The sequence below is a fragment of the Pterocles gutturalis genome, unplaced genomic scaffold, assembly GCF_000699245.1.
Source record: "Pterocles gutturalis isolate BGI_N339 unplaced genomic scaffold, ASM69924v1 scaffold8128, whole genome shotgun sequence".
Taxonomy (NCBI): domain Eukaryota; kingdom Metazoa; phylum Chordata; class Aves; order Pterocliformes; family Pteroclidae; genus Pterocles; species Pterocles gutturalis.
Genome location: NW_010120391.1, coordinates 1 through 25460, shown reverse-complemented (window position 1 = coordinate 25460; position 25460 = coordinate 1). Strand labels below are relative to the sequence as shown.

General features: G+C 38.2%; 1 protein-coding gene across 1 annotated transcript; it reads left to right on the top strand.

The window, feature by feature from the left end:
- Nucleotides 1-1118: 1118 nt before the first annotated feature.
- On the top strand, nucleotides 1119-22588 carry LOC104464240 (aspartyl/asparaginyl beta-hydroxylase-like; the record flags this gene model as incomplete). The annotated part of the gene is made up of 5 exons (XM_010076888.1): nucleotides 1119-1415; nucleotides 4486-4635; nucleotides 6597-6665; nucleotides 19978-20022; nucleotides 22311-22588. Coding segments are annotated over exons 1-5 (558 nt in total), but the record flags the coding sequence as incomplete, so codon positions are not given.
- Between the last annotated feature and the right edge of the window lie 2872 nt (nucleotides 22589-25460).

The following is a 25460-nucleotide window of genomic DNA, read 5'->3' as shown; positions in this document are numbered from 1 at the left end:
TTTGTCCATTAGAAGTCTATTATTCCACCCTTGGTACGCTGAATGAAAATAAAATATGGCAATGTGTTTTACCTCAGGATAGCACTTGCAGTCGTTATGGTGTGTGGACTTCTCAGAACGGATCAGTTCAACACAGATGCTTATTGAGTCTAGATTTTAAAATACATATCACAAAAAAAGTGTGTGTATATATATGTATACACACACCTATCTGACCTGCCTCACAGTAGTGAGAGGGGCTAAATAAAAGCTTGTAGTTTAATAGATGGGGGGAAATAGTATCCACAGGGAATGCTTTAATAGATATTTTACTCAAAATACTTGTTTCTGACCCCACCCCAAAAACCTTTACATAAAAACTGTTTTAAAAAAGATATTAGTGGGGTTTTTCCTCTTTTTCTGGTCGTTAAGAAAAAGAGACTATGTTGATCATAGACCGTTTGTGTTAGCTTTAGATGGTACAGGTAGAGTACGTGTTGTCAGGATTTACAGGTGGGGTGGGGTGAGTTCGTGTTAGGCATTTCTGGAAACAGAGGGCAACGAACCAAATCAACACCTCTGCTACTTCTGACACATGTGCAGTAGGAATTTTGCCTGGTTTACCTTGGTGGCCTGTTGTGTATTGCACTCTAGGGGAACAGGTTTTGGTTTGGTCAGTAACCCTCCTTTGGGTCTGCTGGAACCAAAGATGAAGTGTATTGGCAAACAGTTCTGGTCGGAAAGTTCTTTGGAAAGAATGTGCGTGGTTGGTTTCCAGTAACCCTTTCAGAAGGCTCAGAACTACATTTTGGAAATCAGCTGTCTTTTATTCTTAATGTAGCTAGCAAGTTTCAAATGAGCAATCTCTACAGGATACTCGGGAAGCCCGGCAGAGGAGTGCCAACATGGAGAAAGTTTCTTGGGCAGGGGCCAACTTAGCAAATGCAAGGAGGCAAGCTTTGTGTCCAGCCTTGTGTTGTTGCAGGTTATGCTGATGGATTCAATATCCTCAAAGCTCAGGCATCGAGGCACACACTGCAGCAAAAATACTGCCGTACAACGTGCTCGGTTTCATTCGCTGCTGTGTTTGATGCTGGAGGATTAAGGGGAGGGGAAAGGATCAGCTACCCAGGATGCTCTGGTAGGAGGAGTGAGTGAATTTGATTGTCGTCAGAACTGGATTGCCATATGAGTTCTGAAAAGCGTTTGGCTCCTGAGGATAGCTGCTCTAAAAATAGGCTTGGAGGAGAGGTTTCTCTTGGGTCCAGTTTCGTGCTCCAGCTGAGCTGGCTTTAGGAAACTTGTTTGCTCCTGTTGCAAGACTACAGTGAGGATAAATAATTTCTTATTCTGCCTGCAACGTTCCTTTTTGGAGATACCGACACATTCGCTCTGTCTGTGGAAATCGAGCCCTAATGTTATGGCTGACGACACAGGTACCATCCTGACCTTTTTGTGGACAAATGGAAAATGCATAGTTGTGAATACGGGCTATGTCTGATCTTGTAGTCAGCAAATTAACTGGCTTACTGTGGTATGCTGGTGTTTGCCAGCCGGTTCACTGTTCTGTGTTACAGGCTGCCTTTGTTCTCTCTGATTAAATGTTCTCTGGAGTAGAGGTATTTCATGAGTTGATGGCAGGTGGTGAATTGTAACTCGGTTTTTGCTGGAGTAGAGCACGTATTAACATGAGAGACCTTGTTTTGTCTTCTAATATCTGACTTCAAAGTTACTTTTGGAGTATGTAAAATTGCTACGTCTCTTTAACATAAGCTAAAGTAAAAGGAAAAAAGTTTTCATACGTTTTTGTCTGGGCGTCGCTCTTAATGCAGGGTTGGTGGGGTATAGGACTTTTAAGGTTTGCCGTTGAGGAACAGAGCACATTTTAAGAGTTTCTGATGTCTGCATAAAGACATCTGGTGGTATAAGCACAGGCTTACCAGATATGGCAAGTGACCTACTTCTGACGTGGCTGGCAATGTGTTCAGGGCAAGAGCTTGCATTGAGAATTAACTGGAACGAGCTCTGAGCCAGCGTCAGTCCTTACAGTGTTTTGTTCTGACCCTATGTGTGGGTTAGCTGTGCAGACTGTAGGTAAATTTTATGTTGCATATCTTCCATTTATATTAAAGTGTTGCCTGATCAAGCTGTCATGGTTGAATTCCTTGAAGAATTTTTCAAGGGTTCTGAAAATATTTTCTTATAAGATAGGAAGCCACAGCATAAAAAGGTATCTTTGTAGCTGTTGTGAATGATATTTTTTATAGCAGAATCTGGCTTTGAGGCGTTTGCATGAGACAGCCTTTTAGACTCAAAAAAATCTGAATAGCTGTGCTTCACTACTTAAATGGCTTTTCCTTTTTTCTTTTTTTTTCTGTTCTGTTCTTCTAATAAGTAAAGCCCCTTTCTCCAGAGACAACTAGCAGTAAACAGTAGAAAACAGTAAGCTAAGTGAGTAAGCCTGAAAGGTTCTCTTTCCTCTTTGCCTCTTCTGATACCTAGTTTGCTCTAGAACAAAGTTGTAACCTGGAATAATTTAAAATGTTTTTTGTCTTAAGGTTTCATTTTAAATACATAGGAAGTTTCCATTGACTGCATTGGAACGCAGGAGTAGTGAAGCTCTGCCGTTACACAGTATAATTGTTTCTTTCTGAATACGAACATTTCCAGCTCAAGAGTACGTTCAATAATTTTCATATACAGTTGATCATATTTCTGAATGTGCTGGCACATGCTGCTTGTCTTTGCCTCTGTTTTCAGGCTACCTGTGTCTCCCACAGGAGAGCTGTTGTGGTGGGTTCTGTGCATGGACCTTGCCCATGTGCAATCAGGGTGCTGTGCAGCAGCCAGCAGTGTGTGCCTGATGCGAGCCGAAGTTGTCTCATTTCTTTCTGAATAGTATTGGACAGCCTATACCGAGGAAACTTTTTGTTTAACACAAAAAAGAAACTAAATAGTTGTTATTTTTGTGTGGAGTAGTCTGAATAAAAGAAGATTTTGTTTCAATAAAATGCTGAGCTGAGCAAGAGCTGGCATAAGTCAGGTTTACTTTTTATTAATTGATCAGAATTTGGTGTGTATATAGCACAAGGAATGTAATAGAAAGTTAACTTATTAGAGCTGTGAACTTGGTGTCAAGCAGGGTCTGAAAGTACTTTTATAAAATATTTATTGCAGAAATAATTCAGTCAGTCACCAATCTCATTGGTCATCTTTCAGAGCTACTCCATTTTATTCTGAAAAAAATCATGTTGATATTTAGCTGTTGTTTTTTGTCTTTTTCTATGATTAGTATTGATAAATACATCAAACATTACTTGAAGTTGGTATGATAATGTTAACTGTCTATCTGATATTACCACAATATTAATGACAAAGTTCCTGGAGTATTTCAAAATACGTAAGTAGTTTTGCTTCAGTAACTAGGACTGAGTGTGTCTGGGCAGGCAAAGGCTGGTGCTCAGCAGAGAGTGACTGGAGCAGGCTGGTAGGCATAAAGCTGTGGCCAAGGGCCAGCCGTGCGGCAGTTGTATCAGGAGACAGAAGAGCAGAGCACTTGAGCTTTGGAGAAAGCCCACAGGCATCTTTTTGGATGCACATTTATTTACTGTGTGCATTTGTCGTTCTCTAAAATGGCCCTAAAGCCATGGACTGAGCACTTCTCTGGTCGTGCTGACCATTTAAAGCCCCCTATCCCAGGGTATGCTAGATTGGGGTCTTTCTTTGCCCAGTGGTTTATAACGACTGTATTTTTTTTATATATGCCCACTTTCCACGTGTGTGGTTCTCAATGGAGCTGTGATTTGCATTCAGATGCTGTGTCATCCTTTTACCTGTGTGTTCCCTGGGACTGGAAGCCTAACGGGTATTTATTCAGCATGTAGTGAACCTCTGCTTGATTCTCAGCAACAGGGAAGATAGCTTTAGTTGGAACAGTGTCTGAACTTGGAGTCTTAGATTTTATAATTTAGATTTTAGAGCCTTCTTAGGCTATTTGAATTTTCATGTTGATTTTGTGAGCTAATTCAACTAGCTTTGAAACGTGCTTCAGAAAAAAAGCTTTTCTTCTGAACGCTTTCTGCCTGTCATGTTGCCGTCTGGTGGCACTTTGAGAACTGCTGGCACAAATGCAAAGCATCTCAAAAATGTTAAGCTCTGTATAAATACACACTCAAGGGGAGGAAGGGGGGATTTCCAACTAAGTTGTTAAGACAAATTACATGTAGGTTTTTGGTATTTGTTTGGTTATAGGGCTTTTACTTAATAATAATCTAGCTTTCCAATGTAATTCACAGTGATATGAAAAGCAAGTAACAGTGGTGAAGTTTAAAAAGAAAACAAAACTAAACCAAAACCAACCAACCAAAGAGCCCCAAAAAAGTGTTACTCCAATGTCTTGTATTCTGTGTAGTCATAAGAAACAAGACTTATAATTATATCCTCAGTCATGATTTTCTAACTCTTATATAAATCCATTTTTCCTACTTTTTTTTCTTATTTTAACAGAGAGTAAGCATGGAGGAGGCAGGAATGGAAAGAAAGAAGGCCTCTCTGGAAGCTCGTTCTTCACCTGGTTTATGGTAATTGCTTTGCTGGGAGTTTGGACGTCAGTAGCAGTTGTCTGGTTTGAACTTGTAGATTATGAAGAAGTTCTAGGTAAGAATTTTAAATCTTAAGATGATTCTAATAATTATTATGACGTACATTAAATGGAGGCCATTTTAAATTTCTAGAGAGCTGAACTGACGACTGTGATGTTTGCAAATGACCTACACGATAAGAATAGGCAATATCGTTCAAAAAGTACGTTTTACTGCTGAACACCTTTATGATGTTGTAGTGGGATTCTCCTAAGACTGAGAAAGGTTATTGATATCCTATGTTTATTAAAGAATTTCAGAACTCTCCAAGGGTAGATTTGGATCTCTTTGTAACATGCATGCTGTAGTTCATGTGAAAGGTCAGGTACGTATGCATTTTTTCAGTTTGAGCTCTCAGAAACTTGCTGCAGGGGTTGAAAGCAGGCAGCTAATGTTACCGCTCTTACGATGGACTGCGTTGCCCATAGGGTCAGGACTGCTGATCAGTCATCCTCTCGTGAATGCGCTGTTGAATGACCTTAGTTTCAAGCTTATAATGATGATAACTGTACCGCAATCTGTCAGTGTTAAGATAGCATGGTTAATGTAAGACCTAAGGGTGAAAATTAATGTGTCAGATTTCAAGATGTGCGTCCATAGGTAGAGCTGTTTATTGTCCCTGAACCTGTGGGCTTCAACATGCACTTCTGCGAGCTTTACAGCTTTACAAGTCTGTTGGTATATGTTTTTTTGATCTGGACTGCTTTTCAGAGAAGCTTCTGGTTTGAAACTTAACTGGGTCTAGTGATGCAAATAATGGTTTCTATATTTTTTACTATGCATGCAGCCAAAGCAAAGGATTTCCGTTATAACTTGTCAGAGGTCCTACAAGGTAGGATATTAGAGAAGCAAAATTACTTTATAGCCCCTTGGCTAAAAATTTTGGTTTACTTTTTCATTTTTTTTTATTTTTTAGAGAATTACTATTCTTCTACAATTACATGAAACTCAATCATTTCTCATCTGTTTCATTATTCATGGTTTTGAAGATGATGCAATTCTTCTTATTTGTAGAGAATTACATTTATTCCACCAGTCTGTTGTGTTTAACCGTAAACTGATAAGATCCTTTCGAATTGTTTGCTTCAGTGTGATGGCCTTTTTTTTGTCTACTCTAGACACAGGTCTGAACCTTTTCTTCCACAGAACTGTTTTCTAATTTTTTAAGTCTTACATTAATCATGTATTTCATTTATTTTAATGGCAATCAAGTTCTGCCTCTATTTGGAGAAGTCAAATGTAATAATAAACTGGCAAGCTAAGGACTTACAGTTCTGCAAACGGTGTACAGAGTTTCAATCCTATTAAGAGTTATGTCTGAATTTTATCAAAACTAATTAGATAACTAGTAACTTGATGATCCCAGGACACTTCTAATCTTGGATACCATGACTCTGTGCTAAAAATTATTTTTTAATAGAAACTGGGTTCTGCTTTTGCTTATACTTAGGGCTAGTAGAGCTGCAGTTTCAAAAATAAAAGTGACAAGTCTGATATATTAGTCGCCTGTAAAAGGATGGACAACTTTTTTTTTTCTGAGAATTTAGAATGGCAAAAAACATATAATTAGAAAACAAACGATGATTATTTGATAAATTGATTTATTATTTCTTTACCCTCAAACATTTTGACAGTTCCTTGTGAACATAGATTTTATTCTGAGCAAAACATGTTCACATAAAGCTCATCACTTAATTACAGATTTGTTTTAAATCCGCGAGCACCAGAAATAAATGTATGGAAAAAAGATGAATTTGTGTTCGGTCTGAAGTCTAGGAAATGGAGAAAGGAACTTAAAATATTTGTAATATTTTTCCAGCAAATTTACGATATGGTTAAGGAGAGTACAGCTAAATCATTAAAAAGGTATCGTAACAACCTAGCATTGGCAGTCAGCCATCGCACATTGAAAGCACTGCGCTGGAAACAAACTGCTGAATCCCTAATTCTCTCTTCTTCCTCTCTTTGCATTTCTAGGCAAGCTTGGGATATATGATGCTGACGGAGATGGAGATTTTGATGTGGAAGATGCTAAAGTATTGCTAGGCAAGTACAAACACAGCTGGAATAATCTATATACTTCTGTTGTCATGTTCATCTTTGGTTTTTTTTTAATGTCCAAACAATATTTCTGTTTTTTCCTAATTGGAGAACTGAAATTGATTTAATTGTGGTGGGTTTTTTCTTAATGAAAGTTGTAGGATTGTATGTGCAACTTTTTGTAGCAAGTTGTGGTTTTTCTTCTAATATGTAAGTGGGAAGCATTTACTTACTTGCAGGATGATTTTGAGTTAGGTGGTGGATGCTGCTGTATTGACTGCTGAAAGATGATTGCGATTATTAAAAAATACATAGATGTAAGGCTTAAGATGACTCAGGAGTTAAAACGTTGTTTGTTAACATGTTAAGCAAGGTCTGTTTCAGAATTAGTTCCAGCAGGCCTTTTTTTATAATGGTTTGTTTAGCATATTTTTCTACTGTCTTTCCTCTATTCCTAGTACTTTGCAAGTCTGTTTGTTTTCTTTGCCCTTCAGAAATCCTGTATGACATGTATTTTTCTTCTTTGACATTGGAACCCTGGTTTTAGGCTTCTGTTCCTTGTAGTTTGGGAGAATGCCTTTCTGCTTATTAGATATCTTCAAGGAGAAATTTTGATCACAGACATGTTTCCTGATATGGCCCTTTACCTGCGTGTTCTAGCAGTTGCCATCTCCTGCTTCACAATAAAGGATTGGAATGGATTTAAATTGGAAGAGGGCAGATTTAGGCTAGACATTAGGAAGAAATGTTTTCCTGTGAGGGTGGTGAGGCAGTGGCCCAGGGTGCCCAGAGAAGCTGTGGATGCCCCATCCCTGGAGGGGTTCAAGGCCAGGCTGGATGAGGCTTTGGGCAACCTGGGCTAGTGGGAGGGGTCCCTGCCCATGGCAGGGGGTGGCACTGGATGATCTCTAAGGTCCCTTCCAACCCAAACCATTCTATGATTCTATGATTTATTGCATACCTGATTTTAGAAAGATTACTTTTCTTTAACTGATCTGTTCAAATGTAAAGCTATTCTGAGCACACAAAGCTAGCAAGTTAAATAAAGCAACAGAAAGCCCAGCATAGTAAGTAATGGCTTGAGAAGAGGGCAAAGTGGAATATCTCAAATTAGCCAAAGTTATCAATTGCTATTTAAAACTCAGTGCATAAAAATCAGTTTATCATCAGTTTGTTTTTCCCCATTTATTTTGTAGAAATAAGCAAGTCTTTTGGGGGACTTCATTTGTTTAATCTCTTAATGGTTAAAGAAAACCAATGCAATCAAAATTGCTGAACTGGTTTGCAGTGGTGTGAGGCATTCCAGTGCTCTGATGTGCTTCAGAGCTACAAATTGGGCGGTAGTTATAAATGGTGAATAAGAGAACACTTTGTATCGTTATAATCGTAATCTTTCTCTGTCTGCTATGTAGTGTTTAGATTCAGATTGGCAGAGAGGTATCCAGAAACATGCTGCTGCGTTGTTCGACCTCTGTTTCATGCAGCGTGATATAGCTGGGAATTCTGCCAGTATATGACAGTGTTTCTATTATAAGCTTGTCTTATCTCACGTTTAAACCTTATACTTCAAATGTGACATTAAAAGGTCACAGATCAAAAGTTATTATTTTTGAGTACTTGTTAGAAATATGATTTCATCTCATTTAAGTTTAGGAATATTTTCTGCAGTACAAAGGAAACGGTAAATTTTGAAAAGTTCCATGGCATTGATAAAAATCATGAATATAAAATATGTTTTTTCTAATAACTAGCATATAATGTTGTTAACTGAAGTTCCCAGTGAATTATTGTGCTTGTTTATATTTAATATTTTAGTATGAACATAGTGAACACCACTATGTTGTCCCAAAAACTTATTTTATTGTGTATCTACACGGAGATGGGTGTCTGTCCCAGTACAGCACACCAAGCTTTCTGATGAACGGTTATTTATACACAGAGCATTAACATAGTCAACTTTCTGATACATATGCATTATTATTTTAATAATGATTGGGTAAAATCTCCTTGCCTAGTCCTTAAATTAGTGTGCATGCTTGGTTCTTCTCTCGGGTCCGTGGTAAAACTGCGGTGGGTTGTCCATGAGTCGGTGGTTGCGATCTTCCCCGGCTGGTATTACCTTTCACCTAGTTTCTTACTTCTTTTGGCAACTCTCAGCAGTTCTTCATGGGTTGCTGACCAAACAAACATTTTATCATTTTGGACTTACCAGACAAAGATACATTAATTATAAGACCCGCACATTATTTCAAACCTTGGCTGTGCATTTTCCCCAAGACTAGCAAAGGTAGTTTCTAACCTACAGTTATTTTGTCATGAACTATGCAGACTAAAATTATTTCATTGATGCAGAAACTGGAAGACTAGATTCCCTCTTGAGGAATTTGTCTTCCAGAATTAAGCCTTTGTAGTACAGAAAACCATGTTGTAAGTCTATATTCAACTGCGTTAGGGTAACTTTCTAATTTACCTTGTGTTTGTGAGGATTTTGTTAGTGTATGTGCTGTGTTAGGAGACTTGTTACTTTCTGGGGCTTTTCTCTGGGTCAGGCTACTGTAACAGCAAGTGGTTTCTCTGCTAGTTTAATATTGACTTACAAAGGAGATACTACTGCTTGGTGGTTATGCTAGGAAGTAATGCTTTTTTTTCTTTTCTGTTCTCTAGTTATTCCTAAACTACTGTATATTGAAATTGTGGCGTGTACAGTGGTTTAGTGTTGTCCACTTCCATAATATTTAGTTTGCCCTATAAATTAAAATATTTACTTTGCATGTTAATGATAAATACATGTTAAAGTTAATTTAATTTTGAGAAATGCTTCTACCAGCAGGAGTTTGTTTTATATTTGAAAGAACGGTTTAGTAGCTGCTCACTTAGTAGTTTTCTGTATGACCTAGGCACACCTACATAGAAGAATTAAAATGTATTATTTTACTTTTTTTTATGTATAAGTACGATAGGGTCTGTTCTTCTCATTTGTTGAAATCCAAGGAGGTTTGAGATTAAGTTCTCTTGGGGTATTTGTGTAATGTTGAAAATGGTGTGCAAGATGGGGGAAGAAAACCCCACCTAAACCCAGCCAGCCACCCAAGCCCAAATATTTGTTCGGTTAGTTTTGTATCAATTGATAACTAAATTATCCAGGGTGGAAATGCAAACTGGTTGAAGCTAGTCTGTGGTTCTCTTGCAGATTCTTTCTTTTCCACAGGTATTTGTGAGGTTCTGTGGTAATGGGAAGACAGGCTTCTTCATCTGCTCCTTTGAAGGCTTCTGCTATCAGTCATTCTCCTCCCACTGTTTGCCCACCTCACTTTGGTTGTTCTTGGAAGGAAGTTATTCTTCTCAGAAGGAGTGTTATACCTCTGTGCTCGGCCTGAGCTCAGCAGAGAAAAACAGTGGCTTTAGTAGTGTTAGGAAAAAAGGCATGTACCAGTGCCTGTTGTAATGGAATCCTTGGAGCCAGGCCATTTTTTGTGCTTCAGTACTTGTTAACAAGCAACAGTATCCTGAGAAATTCTACTTCAAGGCTGCAGTAGTTAGTACAATTTTGGAACTGCAGCTGCATAAAGTCCATATATTGTTCTTGTGCATTTAGTTCAGAATAGACTGGCTATGCAGAGAAGGGGAAAACCCCAAACACAGTGTATCAACAAATAAAGGGGAGTAAACAGGAGAAGCCAAGCTTCTGTAAACCAACCCTTTTCCCCCTGGTTCACCTGTAGTAGAAAAAGAGGTTTGCAAGCAGTCATGCAAAGATTGCACTTTCAGAAAATCTGGTGAGATAATGGGAGTTAAAAGAATACCTTTTTTAAGGTTCAGATGTTTAGGATAAATGTCATACTCTTCTCTGTTTTCTCACCTTCTGCTCTAGCACCTTCCAATATTGAAAAGCTTGCACGACCTCGTTCTTGTAGGAGAGATGTTTGCAGGAGAAGAAAGGCTGTGTCTTTTTAAATGAGTATAGGCTAGCCCTCTGCCCCATTGATTGCCTTAACACAGGTGAATAGACAAAGATTTTGACTCCCTTGATCACTGTTTCATTTCGATTGCAGTGTTTAGACTCCTCTTGCAATGCAGTGGTTATTTGCTGCCTCATCGGGCGGTTCTGCTCTTGTCCCCATTTGCAGGCACTTCTTATCATGCTTATCAGTTCGTGAGTTTTACTTTGAAAAGCAGTTCTTCTCACTTATGGGGATGAATGAAGATGAAAAATCGTTCAAGTATTAATTAGTTTTTTTTTTTTTATTTTAACTCTTTATAAGAGCAAAAAAGATAGATACATGAAGTAATGTGTTACTCTCTGTAACTCAGGCTGAAGTGCTTTTGTTTTTTTCCCCCCCTTGGATTCAGAGGTCATTATATTAATCTTGGATAGGTTTTGTAAAGAAAGGGTTTGAGGTTTGTTGTTTGGTGGTTTTTATGGTAAAGACTATAAGAGGTATTCTTTCCGTTTCTGTGGTTCCCTTTGGTGCCATAATCTTTTCAAACAAAATATGCTGCTGTACTCCTTGTTACATTTTATAGGATAATTGCCCAAGAGCCTTATTCTTGACTTAGTGCAAAAACAGAGGCAGCTACATGGTTCTTCATGTGCTTACGGCAATGCTGTCTAAAGCCTGGGGTCTTCTATGAGTGGTGTGTTGGGTTTGTTTTTTTTTTTTAGTGCCAGATTCCAACAGAATAGAATGATACAAATATTTGTAATTCTGTGTTTATCACTTAATTTTTTTATTTTTTTTACTTTGGTTTATGTCTTTACATCTTGTTTGGTCCAAATCTTGAAAACAAATTAGAATGATGACTGACTACCATGCATAAAGTTAAGTCTATAAAATTTAATTTTTATAGAACTAAGCCATGGAAGAAGTTGGAGAGGGATATTTGTAATTCCTTGATTGCCTCCTGGATTCAATTTGTCATTTTTAAACCTTTGGGCTATCCAATGAGAAATTAAAGAGAATGGCTGGTCACTCAAGTAGAGGTTCTGGACATCCAGGTACAAGGATGTGGAACATCATGGACTTGGAAGTTTCCTCAGAATTATCATTGATACTTTCACTATGTGCTGTAAGAAAAACGTGTTGAAATGTGTTAAATGTCTGTGCCATGAACTCCTCTATACGGAATGTTCTGTTAACCCGCACCTAATATTGCTTTGTAGTCTGCCTGTGCAACATGTTAATTTAATTTTATGTCTCAGCAGTCTGTCTGCACCCTGAGCCCTCTTTTCTGTTTCTCCAACACAAATTAAGGTTTGTTTTGGCTAGAAGTGGGGGAAATTCCTCCCTCTCTCACTTTAAAGCTTACCAATAATTAATGTTTCTCATTGCTTGGTCACTCTGTTGTACTTTTCCCAGAATGGAAAAGTTGAAATTTTGTTTATTAATAAATGTCAAACAGTGGATTTTAATTTAAAAACAAACAAAACAGAAGGAAAAAAAGAGAGCATTACTCACAGCTTATTTGTATTTTACGAATACCTGTTAGATCAGGGGGTCTCATAGCCCAAGAGAGCAGCTCCGGGTATCGGGGAGTTTCGAAGTGACAAGCTCGTTCTTCACCGCTCTGGCCATCTCCACTTTAGCTGTCTTTAGCTGCTTTGGATTCTCTGTGGTACAACACATACACCCCTTATATTGGCTGCCATTTTTATCTAGTATTCTAGATATCCTCAGGTTTGGAATCAATTCCTGAGGATCAAGTATATCACGTAGAACATATCTAATAGAAAGAAATTATTTAGAAACATGTTAAAAAAAACAAAGAAGCACACAAACTGCAAACCAGTCCTCACTTCTAAGCGAAATCAAAATTCTGTATGGTAGAATAAATGTTATCCTTAACACGAGTTTGTTTAAATACCGTTTGCTTTTAAATGTTATCTGGGCTATCAATTGCAAGCTCTTAATTTGAACCTGATGGTTTAAAAAAAAAATAAAAGGCAAATTGGATGATTTTGAGTAGTGGAGGATTGCTGTTTAAAAACTGTCGAAAGGTAAATGCTGCAGCAAGACAACTGAATATAAATGGGTTTGGTGTTAGGACTAGGAAGAAGGGACAGCAAAGCTGCCACCTTTTTATATTTTTTTTTTGAGGTTTTGGCATAATATTGTGCATGCTTATTGTCCAAATTGTAGTCTGTACTTGGAAAGATTCAACTTTCTTAACATCTTTCTACTTCCTAATTAGCAATCCTGTAAAGACTGCTCTCTGTGACATGAGATGTCTTTCACAGGTCCTCCTTTTACATTTCTTCCTTCCGCCTAACTGCTGTCTCTTTTTTTCCTTCCCTCTCTCTCTTTCCCCTGTTCTTGTGTAGGCCTGACCAAAGATGGCAGTAATGAAAATATTGATTCCCTTGAGGAAGTCCTTAATATTTTAGCAGAGGAAAGCTCTGATTGGTTTTATGGCTTCCTCTCATTTCTCTATGATGTATTGACTCCCTTTGAAACACTAGAAGAAGAGGAGAGCGAAGCTGCAGATGATGTTGATGGTACGTCACAGAATGAAGGGGTGCAGGGAAAAAAGACTTGTGTTATTTTGGATTTACAGAACCAGTGACCCAGAGACTAATTTGATTGTCTTTCCATGAAATCATCAGTCTAATATAAGAGGAATGGATGGCACTGAGGGGAAACTCCGGCCTGGACGCTGCAGAGGTTGAGCTGCAGGCAGCCATGCAGTGCAGTGGCACTGGGGGACAGCCTCCCAGTGACTTTTCCCGTTTTTGGGACAGGGTGTGTACATATGTAGATTACAACGTGTATCTGCGGTTATGTAGCTGGTTTCTGTATGTGCTTCCGTTTGTGCATTTTGTGCACAAAGCTTACAAAGCTCAGTGTAATAACCTCTGCTGCTCACACGATAGCATTTGTCCTTCTGGCAAACATTAGCTGAAGCGTTTTGTAACAGCTCTTATTGTAAAGTATCCTGGCATGGCTGCATTGTGTAAATACATCTCGATGTGTTAATCCTTAATGTAGACATGACAATGATAATTCTCCTGTGAAATACAGTTTTAATAAATACTTTATTTTGTGATTCACTGATTTCTCAGAGAAGAGTCTTTTTACCTGTTCAAATGAAAACGTTTAAACGAAAAGTGCTTGAAAGTGTTACCGAAACGTTTCTCTCCAAGTTGTCTGACGGCTGTTGTATTCAGGAGAAACTGTGTCACTGTGTGGTTTGTTCCCACTGACTTCTCAAACTGAGTTTTCAGTCCTTTCACACCACAAGGGCCATTCCAAACTTGTTTTGAGGTTTTTGTAAGGTGGGCTTCTTATGGAAGTGGGCAGCTCTGACTATGTATTTCTGATGTAATACTGAATAAATTAAAGACTAATTGGAAATTAGAATGGAATGTCTTCTATTCCTTGCTAAATTCAAGAACATAATGGAGTTGAGCGAATTTTAATCCTTTTCCTGTTTTATGACAGTTGTTCCGAAAATGCTTTTCATGTACGTGAATTCTGTCTGCTAACGTTATTGTTCTGGGAAAGAGAGCTTATAATTGTGACCTGCTGTTTGTGTCAGGTACTGAAAGCTGAAACGGAGCTGTCATTTGAATACGTGAATAGTGTACTCAGATCATTATTCAAATTCTATGAAATTGTTTATTGTGATGCCTGCTATGCCCAAGTTGGTGTCCGTTTCCCATATAAAGTTCATACTAAGTTTGAACCCTAGTGGATACAGGCTGGAATTTCGGGCTGTTTTTATATTGGATGGATTTGCCCTTGCTTTGGAATGGCAATTGCAAGGCAATTTAACTTGCCTGCTTTGAAAAAACTTTAATTATATCATCCAACTCAGGCTTCTACTCAGTCTTTAAAAAGTAGTAAAGTGTTAGTGTTAAGGAAGTGAAGTGTTTAAAAAAAATTCTGAAGTTTCAATATTGCTGTTTAGTATTTACAAATGAAATGGAGCCACCAAAACATCAGTCATTTCTTCCAAGTATTTGAGGATTAGGATATAAGAAGGGTAATATATAGGGCAAGCAAAAAAAACCCCTGTATGCTATGAAAATAAACACTAGTAGATCTGTGGAATATTACTGAGAAGTTTTTTAGCAAGTGGAAGAAACTTAAAGTGTCTGAGACACAGGAGATAAGCCAGCTGGTTTGCTATGTTTGGCTTTTTTTTTTTTCTCCTATTTTCTATTAGAAGCAGATTTGGATTAGAAATAAGAGTTCCATCACAACTGTGAGATAATTGTATCTCTAAGTATGAAGCAGAGAAATTGTCATGGAGCACTGAATTCTACTGTAGATCCTTCAGTAACAGAACTGGATAGGCAAACAGAGGAGGAAGACGTCTGTTGTGAAGACTTTGTGTTGTGAAGTTTATACCAAATAGTTCAAGTACACACTGATAACCTGGGGGAGTTTCATGTGAAACAGAGATAAATAGATTGCTTGAGCCATGAGAAAGCTGCAGGCACTGGAACAGGCAGTGGTCACATCAATAAACAGTAAATGAGTTTATCTTGGGCCAGGGAGATGAAATGTGGGCCAAGACACTCCGGATTTGGTGTCATGGAGGTTCCCTGGTGATGTGTGTTATCTTGCCTAGTGTGGTTCCTGTTAATAATGAAACTCTTGCTGGTGGTGGGTAGAGCTGTCAAAGCTCCACTGAAGCTTGGGATAGAAGAGTTTGGCTTTAATTAATTGGTTTGTGGTGACTGTCAGTCACATAAAATACAGCCAGTATGTTAATGCTTCAAAAGAAGTCCAGAAAACCCTCAAAGTGATTTGATACTGTAGGTGGAAAGCTGTAGCAGCTTTGCCTTCTGGTATTGTTTTAGATAATTATTTTAGAAGGCAAAGCTGCTGCTTTCTACCTACAGTTTTTGGTTTGAGAATTTCAAATAGGAGCAAATTAGTAGCAAACAATGTTTTTAATGAGGAAAATGTTGTTTAAGTGATAGAAAGTTGCTAGGCTTCGTAGCTAGTAAAGAATGAAAAAAGTAATGATTTTATGTTTAACTGGACACAGAGCTTTTGTTAGCTACGTTCGTATTCCTTACAGGTCATTTACATTAAACTCTGTAGAGCTCCAGGAGTAAAAGTTTGTGACTAAAGTTGTAGTCTTCCTGTTTGGCCAGCTTTTTTACAAATCTACGGGATGTCTTGCTTTGCCATTTTCTCATGTGGGTAAATGTTTGAGATTTTGACTGCCAGTCTTCAGCAGAACTTTACAACCTTCAGACAGAATACTCCATTAACCGTTGTAGCACGAGGTCTATCTTGCTTTGCTGTGATACTCATGTAAAGAAATTGTTGGGGGGAAACTTAGTACCCATATATCTGAAATGGCTGAGAATTTTTGGAAGGTTTGAACCCCAGATTTCTGTGACCACCCTCGAAATTATATCATTTGACAGTGTTTTGTATGGGGAAAAATAACAATGCTCCTAATCTATAGTCACATAGAATTGAGTAGAATAAACGGGGAATTGTTTGGATAGCTGTTGACATTCATATTGCAACAACTTTTTTTTTCCTCAAGTATGAGCTTTTTTGAGAACGTGTTCAGTCTTTCACTCTAGAAATTGTTTCAAATGGGGGGAAGACCACCTGTATTGTACCCATGAATTGATTAGTGTTTGGGAGCTGGGCAAGGCTGGTGCATACAGCAATGCTTTCTGCCCTGTGTCTCTAATTTGAACTTTTCTTCTAAAATTAAGCAATTAAACAAGCAAGAGATATTAAGGCAACTTACTGAGAATGTGTTGACAGTATTTCAATTTTTTATGCTAGTTGTATGAATTAAAAAAGCTCTCTGCTTTGGCATGCCCAGTAATCTGCATACAAGTGATGAGTTCAGTGTAAGGTAAGTGGGTGCAGCCTTCTGGCAGAAGCTCTTTTGTTTAACAGAAACTGGTATATTCAATGTGGCGTGTCAAAAATGCAGAGTAATAGCAGTAATTAAGTGGAGGTGCATTTACAGACAATTGTAGCCTTTTCTGACTTGCAGTTCTGCTGCAGGAGGAGATAGAAGAGGGTAACAGTGGTTTTGGCTTACAGATTTGTGTTTCCTTTCTGCAGTTTTAACATCTTTTGGAAATATTCTGGGCCGTGAAGGAGGTTTTTGATGGGACCTCCTGAGTTAAGAGTCTGAACACAAGCCCTTTAAAGCTTGATCCTTTCTGTTCTCCAGGCTGTGCACACACTGCAGGAGGGCAGCAGTTCTGCCTGCCAGCTGCCCAGTGCTAACCTTGACTCGCTCAGTGCTAACCTTGACCCTGTGCTTCCTGTGGTCAATGTGAAGTGGCTTCGTCCTTTTTTCACCCCTAAGTGGATAAGCCACATTAACTGGTTTACATCCGTTGCGTGATGCACCAGGTTAAAAGGGATTGTGCAGGTAGATGTTGTGGGTCTTTTTTTCATGTGGCAAAGCCTTTTGTATAGCAAGGATATTAAAGTTTTCAGTTATTAATAAATTAGTAATATAAAATTTGCATATGCGGGAATAAACTTCAGCTTTCTCAGTAAATTGTTAAATATGAGAATATTATCTGTCAACACCTGTGAAAGTGCTCAAAAAGACTGAGTGCTTTGCTATTTATTATTTTTGGTTTGCAATGGTTGTCTTTCTGAATAAAGAGAGTATTCATTTATTTTTGTTTTGGTGCTGAAATTCTGAAGCTGTGCTGTCACTTGAGGGTTCTTTTTGTGGAGGTTGTTCTTGGAGGTTTTTATGAGGAAAAACAGAGGAAATGACTGGATTTTGTTGCAGAATTAGAATGCTTTGTAATATTCTGAGTTTCAAAGAATCAGTTAGGAGACTGTTATCTACCAGTGAGCATTATGTAAAAATAACTACTTTGACATGAATATTTAATTTTTTAGTGTGCTTGTTTAAAGCAGCTCTTTGGAAAATGTTGGAAACGTATCCAGCTATGTTAACCTTGAGGTCTGCTTTGTAATTCACTGACTCCCATAGCAGCCATTCCACTGTAACCACGTCGGTGGTTCTCAGCTCTGTATTACTTCTTGTACTGCCAGCGCTGGACATTTTCAACATGGGAGTGAGAGGAAAAAAGAAGGAATTTAAAAACTAGCTCAGAAAAAGTGTAAAGGCACTTGAATTGGGGCTTAGAATAAGGGTGCACTAGTTTAGTGACGTGATTCATAGAATTCTGGACGTTGGTTTGTATGCCCCAAGGCTGGAAGAGCCAATGAGTTTGCTGAGATGCCAGATTTCATCCCATGTCCCAGGACATTCCTATCTTGGCAAAATGACGTGTTTTGCACCCTTGTCTTGCTTCAGCCTCTTTGGGGGTCACAAATGAGACTTCCCTGTGCTGTATCCATCGCAGGGACCCAGTCCAGGTAGAAATCAAGAGGCAGCAGGATTTCTGCCTTGTAATTCTTACATAGTATTAAGATTTTGAAATATGTTATTCGACATGCTTTTCCTGCAAATGGATCTGTTCATATTATGTTAAACTAAACATGATTTACAGAATTATGTTATGCATTGGTAATTCGCTGAGAATCTTAACATTTCATTGTACAAAAGAAGGTTGGAACAAATTACTGCTTGCCTGAATATTTAATGAGTGAAATACCAATGATCAGTGAACAAGGTATTTTGTGATCTTTCAACCCAGTGCGTATTCTTCTCTTGAAAAACAATTTCAAGTATCTGTAGGATAATTTTGTTGTATACAGGTGTTTGTAAACAATTTTCTGTCTCAAGACGTTTTAAAAATTGTATCTTAAAATATCCAGTAACATTTAATTGTACCATGAAAAGAGAGGAGGAGCTGGAAATTTAAATATGGCTTTGTGCTACTTTGTGATTCCCTTTTATTACTTATATTGTCATTGATGCTATAGTATAATAAAATTAGAGTCTATTCTTCCTTTTATCTGAGAAAATTGTTTACTTATTTTTCCACCCACTGCTGAGAAGTGATAAGATTGAATAATGATTCTAGTCAAGTTGGAAGTCTGGACTTCAACATTGATTGTAATCTGTGAGGGAGTACCTTAAAATTTTTTTCATATCCAGATATGAGTTTGTAAGGAAATTGTTCGAAAAATTGTATTTTTACCTGGATAACCCATTTTTAAGAAATGTTGGCCATGGTGTCAAGGTGTGGTACTTTGAAAGCATGTTGAGATAGAAATTAGATGCAAGTTGGGCACAGTTACTTTAACGACTACATATTTATGATTTTTTAAAATTGTAGAATATGGGAGGTTTGTTTGTTTTGTTTTTTAAGAACAAGTGTTGAGGTGTGTTGATGCAGTTGGGACAGTTATTAATTGTTCTCTGGAAACGTAAGCTCAAGGTTCAGATGTCAGGTGCTTTGTATGTGTGAATGAGGAGCCTGACACTGAGACGTGGCAATGTCTCTTCTAGTTTAATCACATTATGTGTGAGTCGAAAAAATACATTTACTATGACTTTTCTTAACTTTGTAGTTGTTTTTTAGGTAGTAATGCATGTGATTTTTGTGGCTAAAGTATTTGTGTTTATGGGATCTAGGTCTTAATCCACAGCAGCATGATGGTGAGAATCCAATCTCATTTTATGGTATTAGGAAGAGGAGGCTAATTGTTCTTTTCATTTTGGGGAAGGCGTTTGCCTTCATGCCTCCTGTGGAACTAGGAATAAACACAATCAAGATGTTGAATTACATCAGTTCTGTTAGCTACAACGGGGAAAGAGGGCAGCACCTGACTTTGGAGAGTAAGATTTTTTATTTTTTTTTTAAATAAAGGTTTTAGCAGTCTTAAATAGTGTTAAGTGAAGCAGTAAGTATTTAACTGAAATGAAATGGCAACTGGAATACCTTTGCTAAAACACATAAAGAAACACAGATTGTAATTTATTGTAAGAAAATATTCAATTTATAGAATCTACAGTATGTAGATGCCTGAAGGTCTTTTGAGTTAGTGTTTGTTAAATATAATAAACTTGTATACAAATGTAAGTTGATGGGTTTGCGAGAGAACTGGCACTGTCAGAGAAATCCCGTGGGATGTTGGTCCCAATGACCTGACACCGTGCTGTCTGGAGAGAACCCAGCGAGCTCGGAGGCGTTCAGAAGCATCTCAAGTAGCATGCATCTGGTAATGTGCTGCTTCTCTCGGATCCATTGTGTTCCGTCTCAGTACCAGTGGTGGTCTGGGTGCTGAAGATGCTTTATTCTTGATGAGTCAATCTCTGCTGTCTCTCCATAGCATTGCGGTGTGCTGTGGACAGATAACTCTTTCCATGGCATGGCAGATTGGAAAGTTTTATGTCATGTTTGTTGAACATCAAAGATGTGTTCATAACCTATTTCCGTTTTGCAACAAATCAGGTGAGGAGCCAGGAGGGGTAGCCAAGAAAAAAACTAAAGTCAAAGGTATTTTTTACGTTCTTTTTGTTGTGGAACTTTATGCAGCTAATGATGTCTGAAATGCATGCACATTGTGAATACGGATCGCAGGTTATAATCCTGTTTACTAACAGTAGCTGTGTCGGCTAAGTGTTGTCTGATGGTGCGGCAAACTATTCTCCTCCCCAGTTTTCAGTAAGATTTCTTTAATACCGATTGTAATTTAATGCCAATGTGAGCGCTTTCCTAACTAGAGATTATATTCTGTTTGTGCAGATTGTTTTACAACAGTTGGCTTGTTTGGATTAGAAGTAATTTATGTTAACTTCATATTCTGCATGTTTAAAAACAAGTTCTGATATATGTGCACATTTTGCTGTGTGTGAAATCCTCCTTTGGCTATGTTTGGTTAATTCATGAGCTATTGCTATATTGCAATTGGACTGAGGGCCTTAATTTATATTTAGGTCTGTGCTTAAATAGTTTCATCTGTTTCTTTCTGGGAGGGGAAATTTAGTTAAAGTTCAGTAACTTCCCCTTTGATATTTTTTGCAGGATTGATTGCAGTGCTGATACTTAAAATCCTTCAAAAGCTTAAAGTAGGGTAGCTTGCAGCCAGTTTCTGCCCTGTGTTTATTTATAATGACATTGCTATGAACAGGACACAATGGCCTAATGTGTTCAGTGCAAGGGAGAGACTAACGAAAGCTCCTCAGCCTCAGGAAAGCACCCGACTGCCAGACATGCTTCAGGTGCTGCACTTTTCAGATGTGCTCAGTTATCCCCGCCCAGCGCGGTGCTGTGTGAAGAACACGGTCTCTTTGTTGCATTAAGGACACGTAGACTTCAGTGTGTTTTTTCTATCAGTGTGTGAAAAGCACACGCTGTTTGTGATACAGTCTCCTTAGGAGAAAGCGCGTTTGCTGAGGGACGCTCTCATGTTGATGTGAATGTGACTTTTCCCAGCATCTTGCATGCCAGTTTAGTTTTTCAGCTTTTGTTCCACCTTGTGCTTGGTATGACTTGGTTGCAAAAATGTAATAAATATAATTTAACACTTCGTTCCCGAGTTTTGGATTATTTTTCCATGTTTGATATGAGAATGAAGAAATGGTATGATTTATTTCAAATGCTTTATGCCAAAGAACAGTTGGAAGGAAACGTGGTGTGACTTCTTTCAGACGGAGCTGTGTGGTGGCAGTCTGAACTCCGCAGAGCTGTTACACAGCGGTGCAAGGCAGACGGTACCGGACAGATGTTGTCCCTTGCCTGCTCTTTGCCTCAACAGCCTGCAGTTTCTATCAAAAGTCTAAATAAAAATAGCTGTTGTATTTTGTATATAAAATTTTTATTACTTCTTAATAATGTGGGAGTATTAATTTTAAAATTAAATACAAATATTGCATACAGAGATTTAATGAAAAAGTTTCTAAATTCTCTTGAGTTCAAAATCCTCATTCTGGAGACTGCTGCTGGTACTGACAATTTGTTTCTAAACTGTGGCCAAAGTGAAAGTAAATCTTGAACATTGCAATGTCAAGAATTCTGTTCTGACATGTTACCTAGATACCATGTCACAGCCAATTGTGAATAGAAGTAGAGAAAATAAGCATAAAAGTTACAACTCCAAAAGCAAAATAAATAAAAAGTATTGCTAATAACACTACATAACATAACGCAAAGATTTAAGAATTCAGATTAATTACAGCCATTACTTTGATTTCGCTGAATATAGTCAAGCCAAGTTGACTTTCTTGGAGCTGATTTAATTCACCAGGATATTGCTGGTTTTTATTGTGGCCTTATTTCTTCTTTTTGTGAAATATATACTTCAAATGAATTCTTACGTCATGGCTTAATCTGAGGTGACAATGTCAGTAAAATGCTGTAGCACACATTTGTGTTGGTATAACGCTTCCAGTGGTAGTTTTGGAAAGTTGAGAAAATTGTGAAAAAAATCATTTTAGTGACACTCTTGAGGTTTCTAGATCCGACAGCGTTCACACAATTGTCAAAGATTCCCAGTTTGCTGTGGTTTCCATGCTCACAGATAAGCTGTCTGTAGAATCCTGCAGCAGTTGCTGAGCAGTCGGGTAACAGAGGCGTGGTGGTCCCTGGCCCAGGGCAGCGAGCTAAGGGCATGGCTGGCTGCATGCTGCGGGGTGCTGCTGAAAGCCAACACGAATGGGTTTAAATTGGCATCTAACAAACATTAAGAATTAGATCCAAGCTATTAGATAGTTGTTCATGTTTTCTGATCTAAGAATAGTTCTCTTATTGAACATTTCCTCTTTTTTAACCGAAAAACTAAAAAGTAAAAGAAGCTGTCAAAGAACCGCTCAAGAAATTAAGGGAGAAGCAGGAACCCAAGAAGGAGGAAATCAAAGATGAGGAAGAAAAAAAGAAAGCCAGGAAAGGAAAAGATGCTACAGATCGAAAGGACAAGAAAGCTGTTGACGTGAATAAAGTAAAGAAAGATCCTGACAAGGCTAAAAGAGACAGAGGGAAGGAAAAGGAAAAAGGCCTAGAGAAAAATGTAAAGTCCAAGGAGACTACCAAAAAATCAGCAAATGGAAAGGATGGTGCTATTCAGGTGGGAAAAGACAAAGAAACAAAAAAGGTAGTTAAAAACCCATCCAAGGAAGAGAAGAAAGAAAAGAAATAACCAGAGTTCCTGTTCTGCTAATGAGGAACAGACCTCGTGAGTGAGAAATTCGGCGTATTGATATGAACGGGGGAATGTGTCCAGAAGAAGAGAACGTTGGCTGGAAATGAGTGAGAACAAAGGCTAGATATGATAATTGTTTGAAAACTGTTAAGCTTGTGCTGGCATTGTAAACGCAAAGCAAAAGTTTGCTGTGAAGCTCAGCTATGTCCGTATGTTAATGTGACGGGCTGTCAGTGGATTGAGCACTGAGATCTCGGCTTGGTGCCAGTTCCTTCAGACATGCTCGACATCGGGGTGGGGGCGGGGGCTCCTCGTGGGAAAATGACATTTTCTTGGTGTGAGGGTGAAAGTGTAATGTTGTATATCGCATGCAAGTTCAAACACAATATTAAGAGGGTTATCTGGATACTGATAGTGGAAACCCACAGGAAATATTTCTGTTTCACAACAACAACCAAGAGGAGCATTAATGGGATGTGTTGTCATAATTGTCATAGGAACTGAGCAAATAAATGTAAATTATTCTCTGCTAACCTTGTTTCCCCTGAGTAGCCTGAGAAATCTGTTTTGTACACAAACACTCAAACCAGCTCAAGTGTTGCATTTATTTATGGGACTTCAGTGTACACTCGTCAAAGTGGTGCAACACTTCTGTTTGTTGATCCTATGGCAATATGTGCTGCTTTGCTTCCTCCCTTTTTCAATTTATTTTTTAGTTATCTTTAGGCCTGAAAACTTTTTTTCACTGTCACTTTTCAGTTAACTGTGTCCTGATTTTTGAGTTTTCCAGGCTCCTAGCAATGAATCCTTTAGAAGTGAGGCCCCCTGTTCCACCACTGATGGGGTTGTTGGGTTCCAGTCGCATTTTAAGCAGTGATCTGCTGCTGCTGCTGTCTTCTGCTTGAACTTGATTAGAGAATAGCTTCTGTATTTTTGCAACTATTATTTTCTCCAAACAGCAGTTTTCAAGTAACGAATACTTCTGTATGCAAGATCCTGCCTTAGTTTGCTCTCATAGCTTCTGTATTTTTCACATCGAGGAATGATTTATCCAACAGTCTCATGAGAATAAACACAGTTACAAAACATTTCTGCAGAGATATTTGCTTTCAGGTTTTTATGGGAAAGGAGTATTTCCTAATTTTAACAGATGAGTAGTATCGCTTAGTATATTGAAATATTAATTGCATAATGAAATTACACAAGATTCAGAACAAAATTTGCAATGAAACTTGGAGATTTATTGTTTTTATACTGCAGTATTTTAAAGAAAACAGAAATAGGGAGTGAAACTGAGCATGAGTACGTGCATGTGGGTGGGGGTGTAAGATTAAAGCCCTAAAGGTTGATTCTGTTCATAGTTTTCCTTAAATTTTATGTGTAACAGTTGGCATTACACTTGTCTCAGACTTTCAGTACGGCACGTATGTGTCTCTCTAAGATACTTTTGTCCCTAGAGGTATAAAATGTCATAATAGCATAAGATATAATCTGATTTTTCTTTTAAAGGAAATTTACGAAAAATAGTTCAAATGGAAGCTGTAGAAAATAGTATGGTAGCCTGAGAGTCTAGCTGTGATAATTAACAGAGATCATATACCAAGCTATTTCATAATTATTTATATTTGTGTGTGAAGAAGGAGGCAAAGGTGTATGTGTGTGTGTTATGAACATTATAGTTCATTATTTTCTTCCCTAAGAAGTTTTGACTCTCTGGAAGTGAAGTGTGGAAGGAGTTGCCTTTCTGATTAACATATTATTGCATTTATGACCCAAAGTTTATCTGGTTCTAAAAAAGTTTGGTTGTGGGGTTTTTTTTCACCCCCAAAGAGCATTTTATTTGCACAGTGCTCCAGGCTATACGAATAGCCACACAATAAAACGAGATTGTGCGCCAGAGCTCTGTTGTGCTGTTGTATATCTCTGTGAAATGTTATTGTCATTCCACTTAACGCGGAGAGCTACGGCATAAGCTCAAAAAATGCACCACACAGGTAAAAACTGAGTACAATTGTTTTTAATAAAAAGGTGAGAGAAAATAGCATCTTGCTAAAAGTGAATTACTTAACATGTTGCATACTAACAGGATTGAACAGCAATTAGTGATAAACACATGATAGATGTGTATGAAAAGCTTGAAAGCAAAGCTGAGAACCGTGCAAGCAAACCAAAGAAATACTCTTGCTAGTCCCTTCTTTCCTTTTGCACACCCGAAGTGATTGTTGGCTGGGAAACATTGGCTGTCTTTCGAAATCCTGTGGGTCCATTTATTGTTCCTGAAGCAGAGCCAGTGGTTGTCTGGCACTGGAGATGTGGGCTATGGGATGGTAGGAAGAGTTATTCAACGGTGTGTATGTAAGGGAGGTGAGCTGTGTTTGGAAAGCAGGGCTCCCAGATTCTCACGCGTGGGACAGTGGCTGCTGTCCCCAAGTGGGTTTGTCTCCATATGTAGCTGAGGATGACTGGAGAAGGAAGTCACTCCTTACCCTGGCAGCCATTGGTATTAGTGCAGCAAGAGATGAATGTGAGTCTTAATAGTGTTTTTAGTATTTCAGGGGTTTTTTAATGGCACGGAACAAAACTGGCAAAAAATTAAGTGTAAATTGGGCTTTTTTTCTTCTAGCTTCTGACCTTGCCTCCATAGCAGTGGACTCTTAGTTACCGTACTTTTAGATACAGTGCAACTCCTTGTCTTCATGTAATTTAAATACTTTAAAAGGTGTAGGTAGAAGTAATTCTGTTATTCCTGTTCCCATCACTTAGGGTGATGGAGTAAATATATATATATATATATATA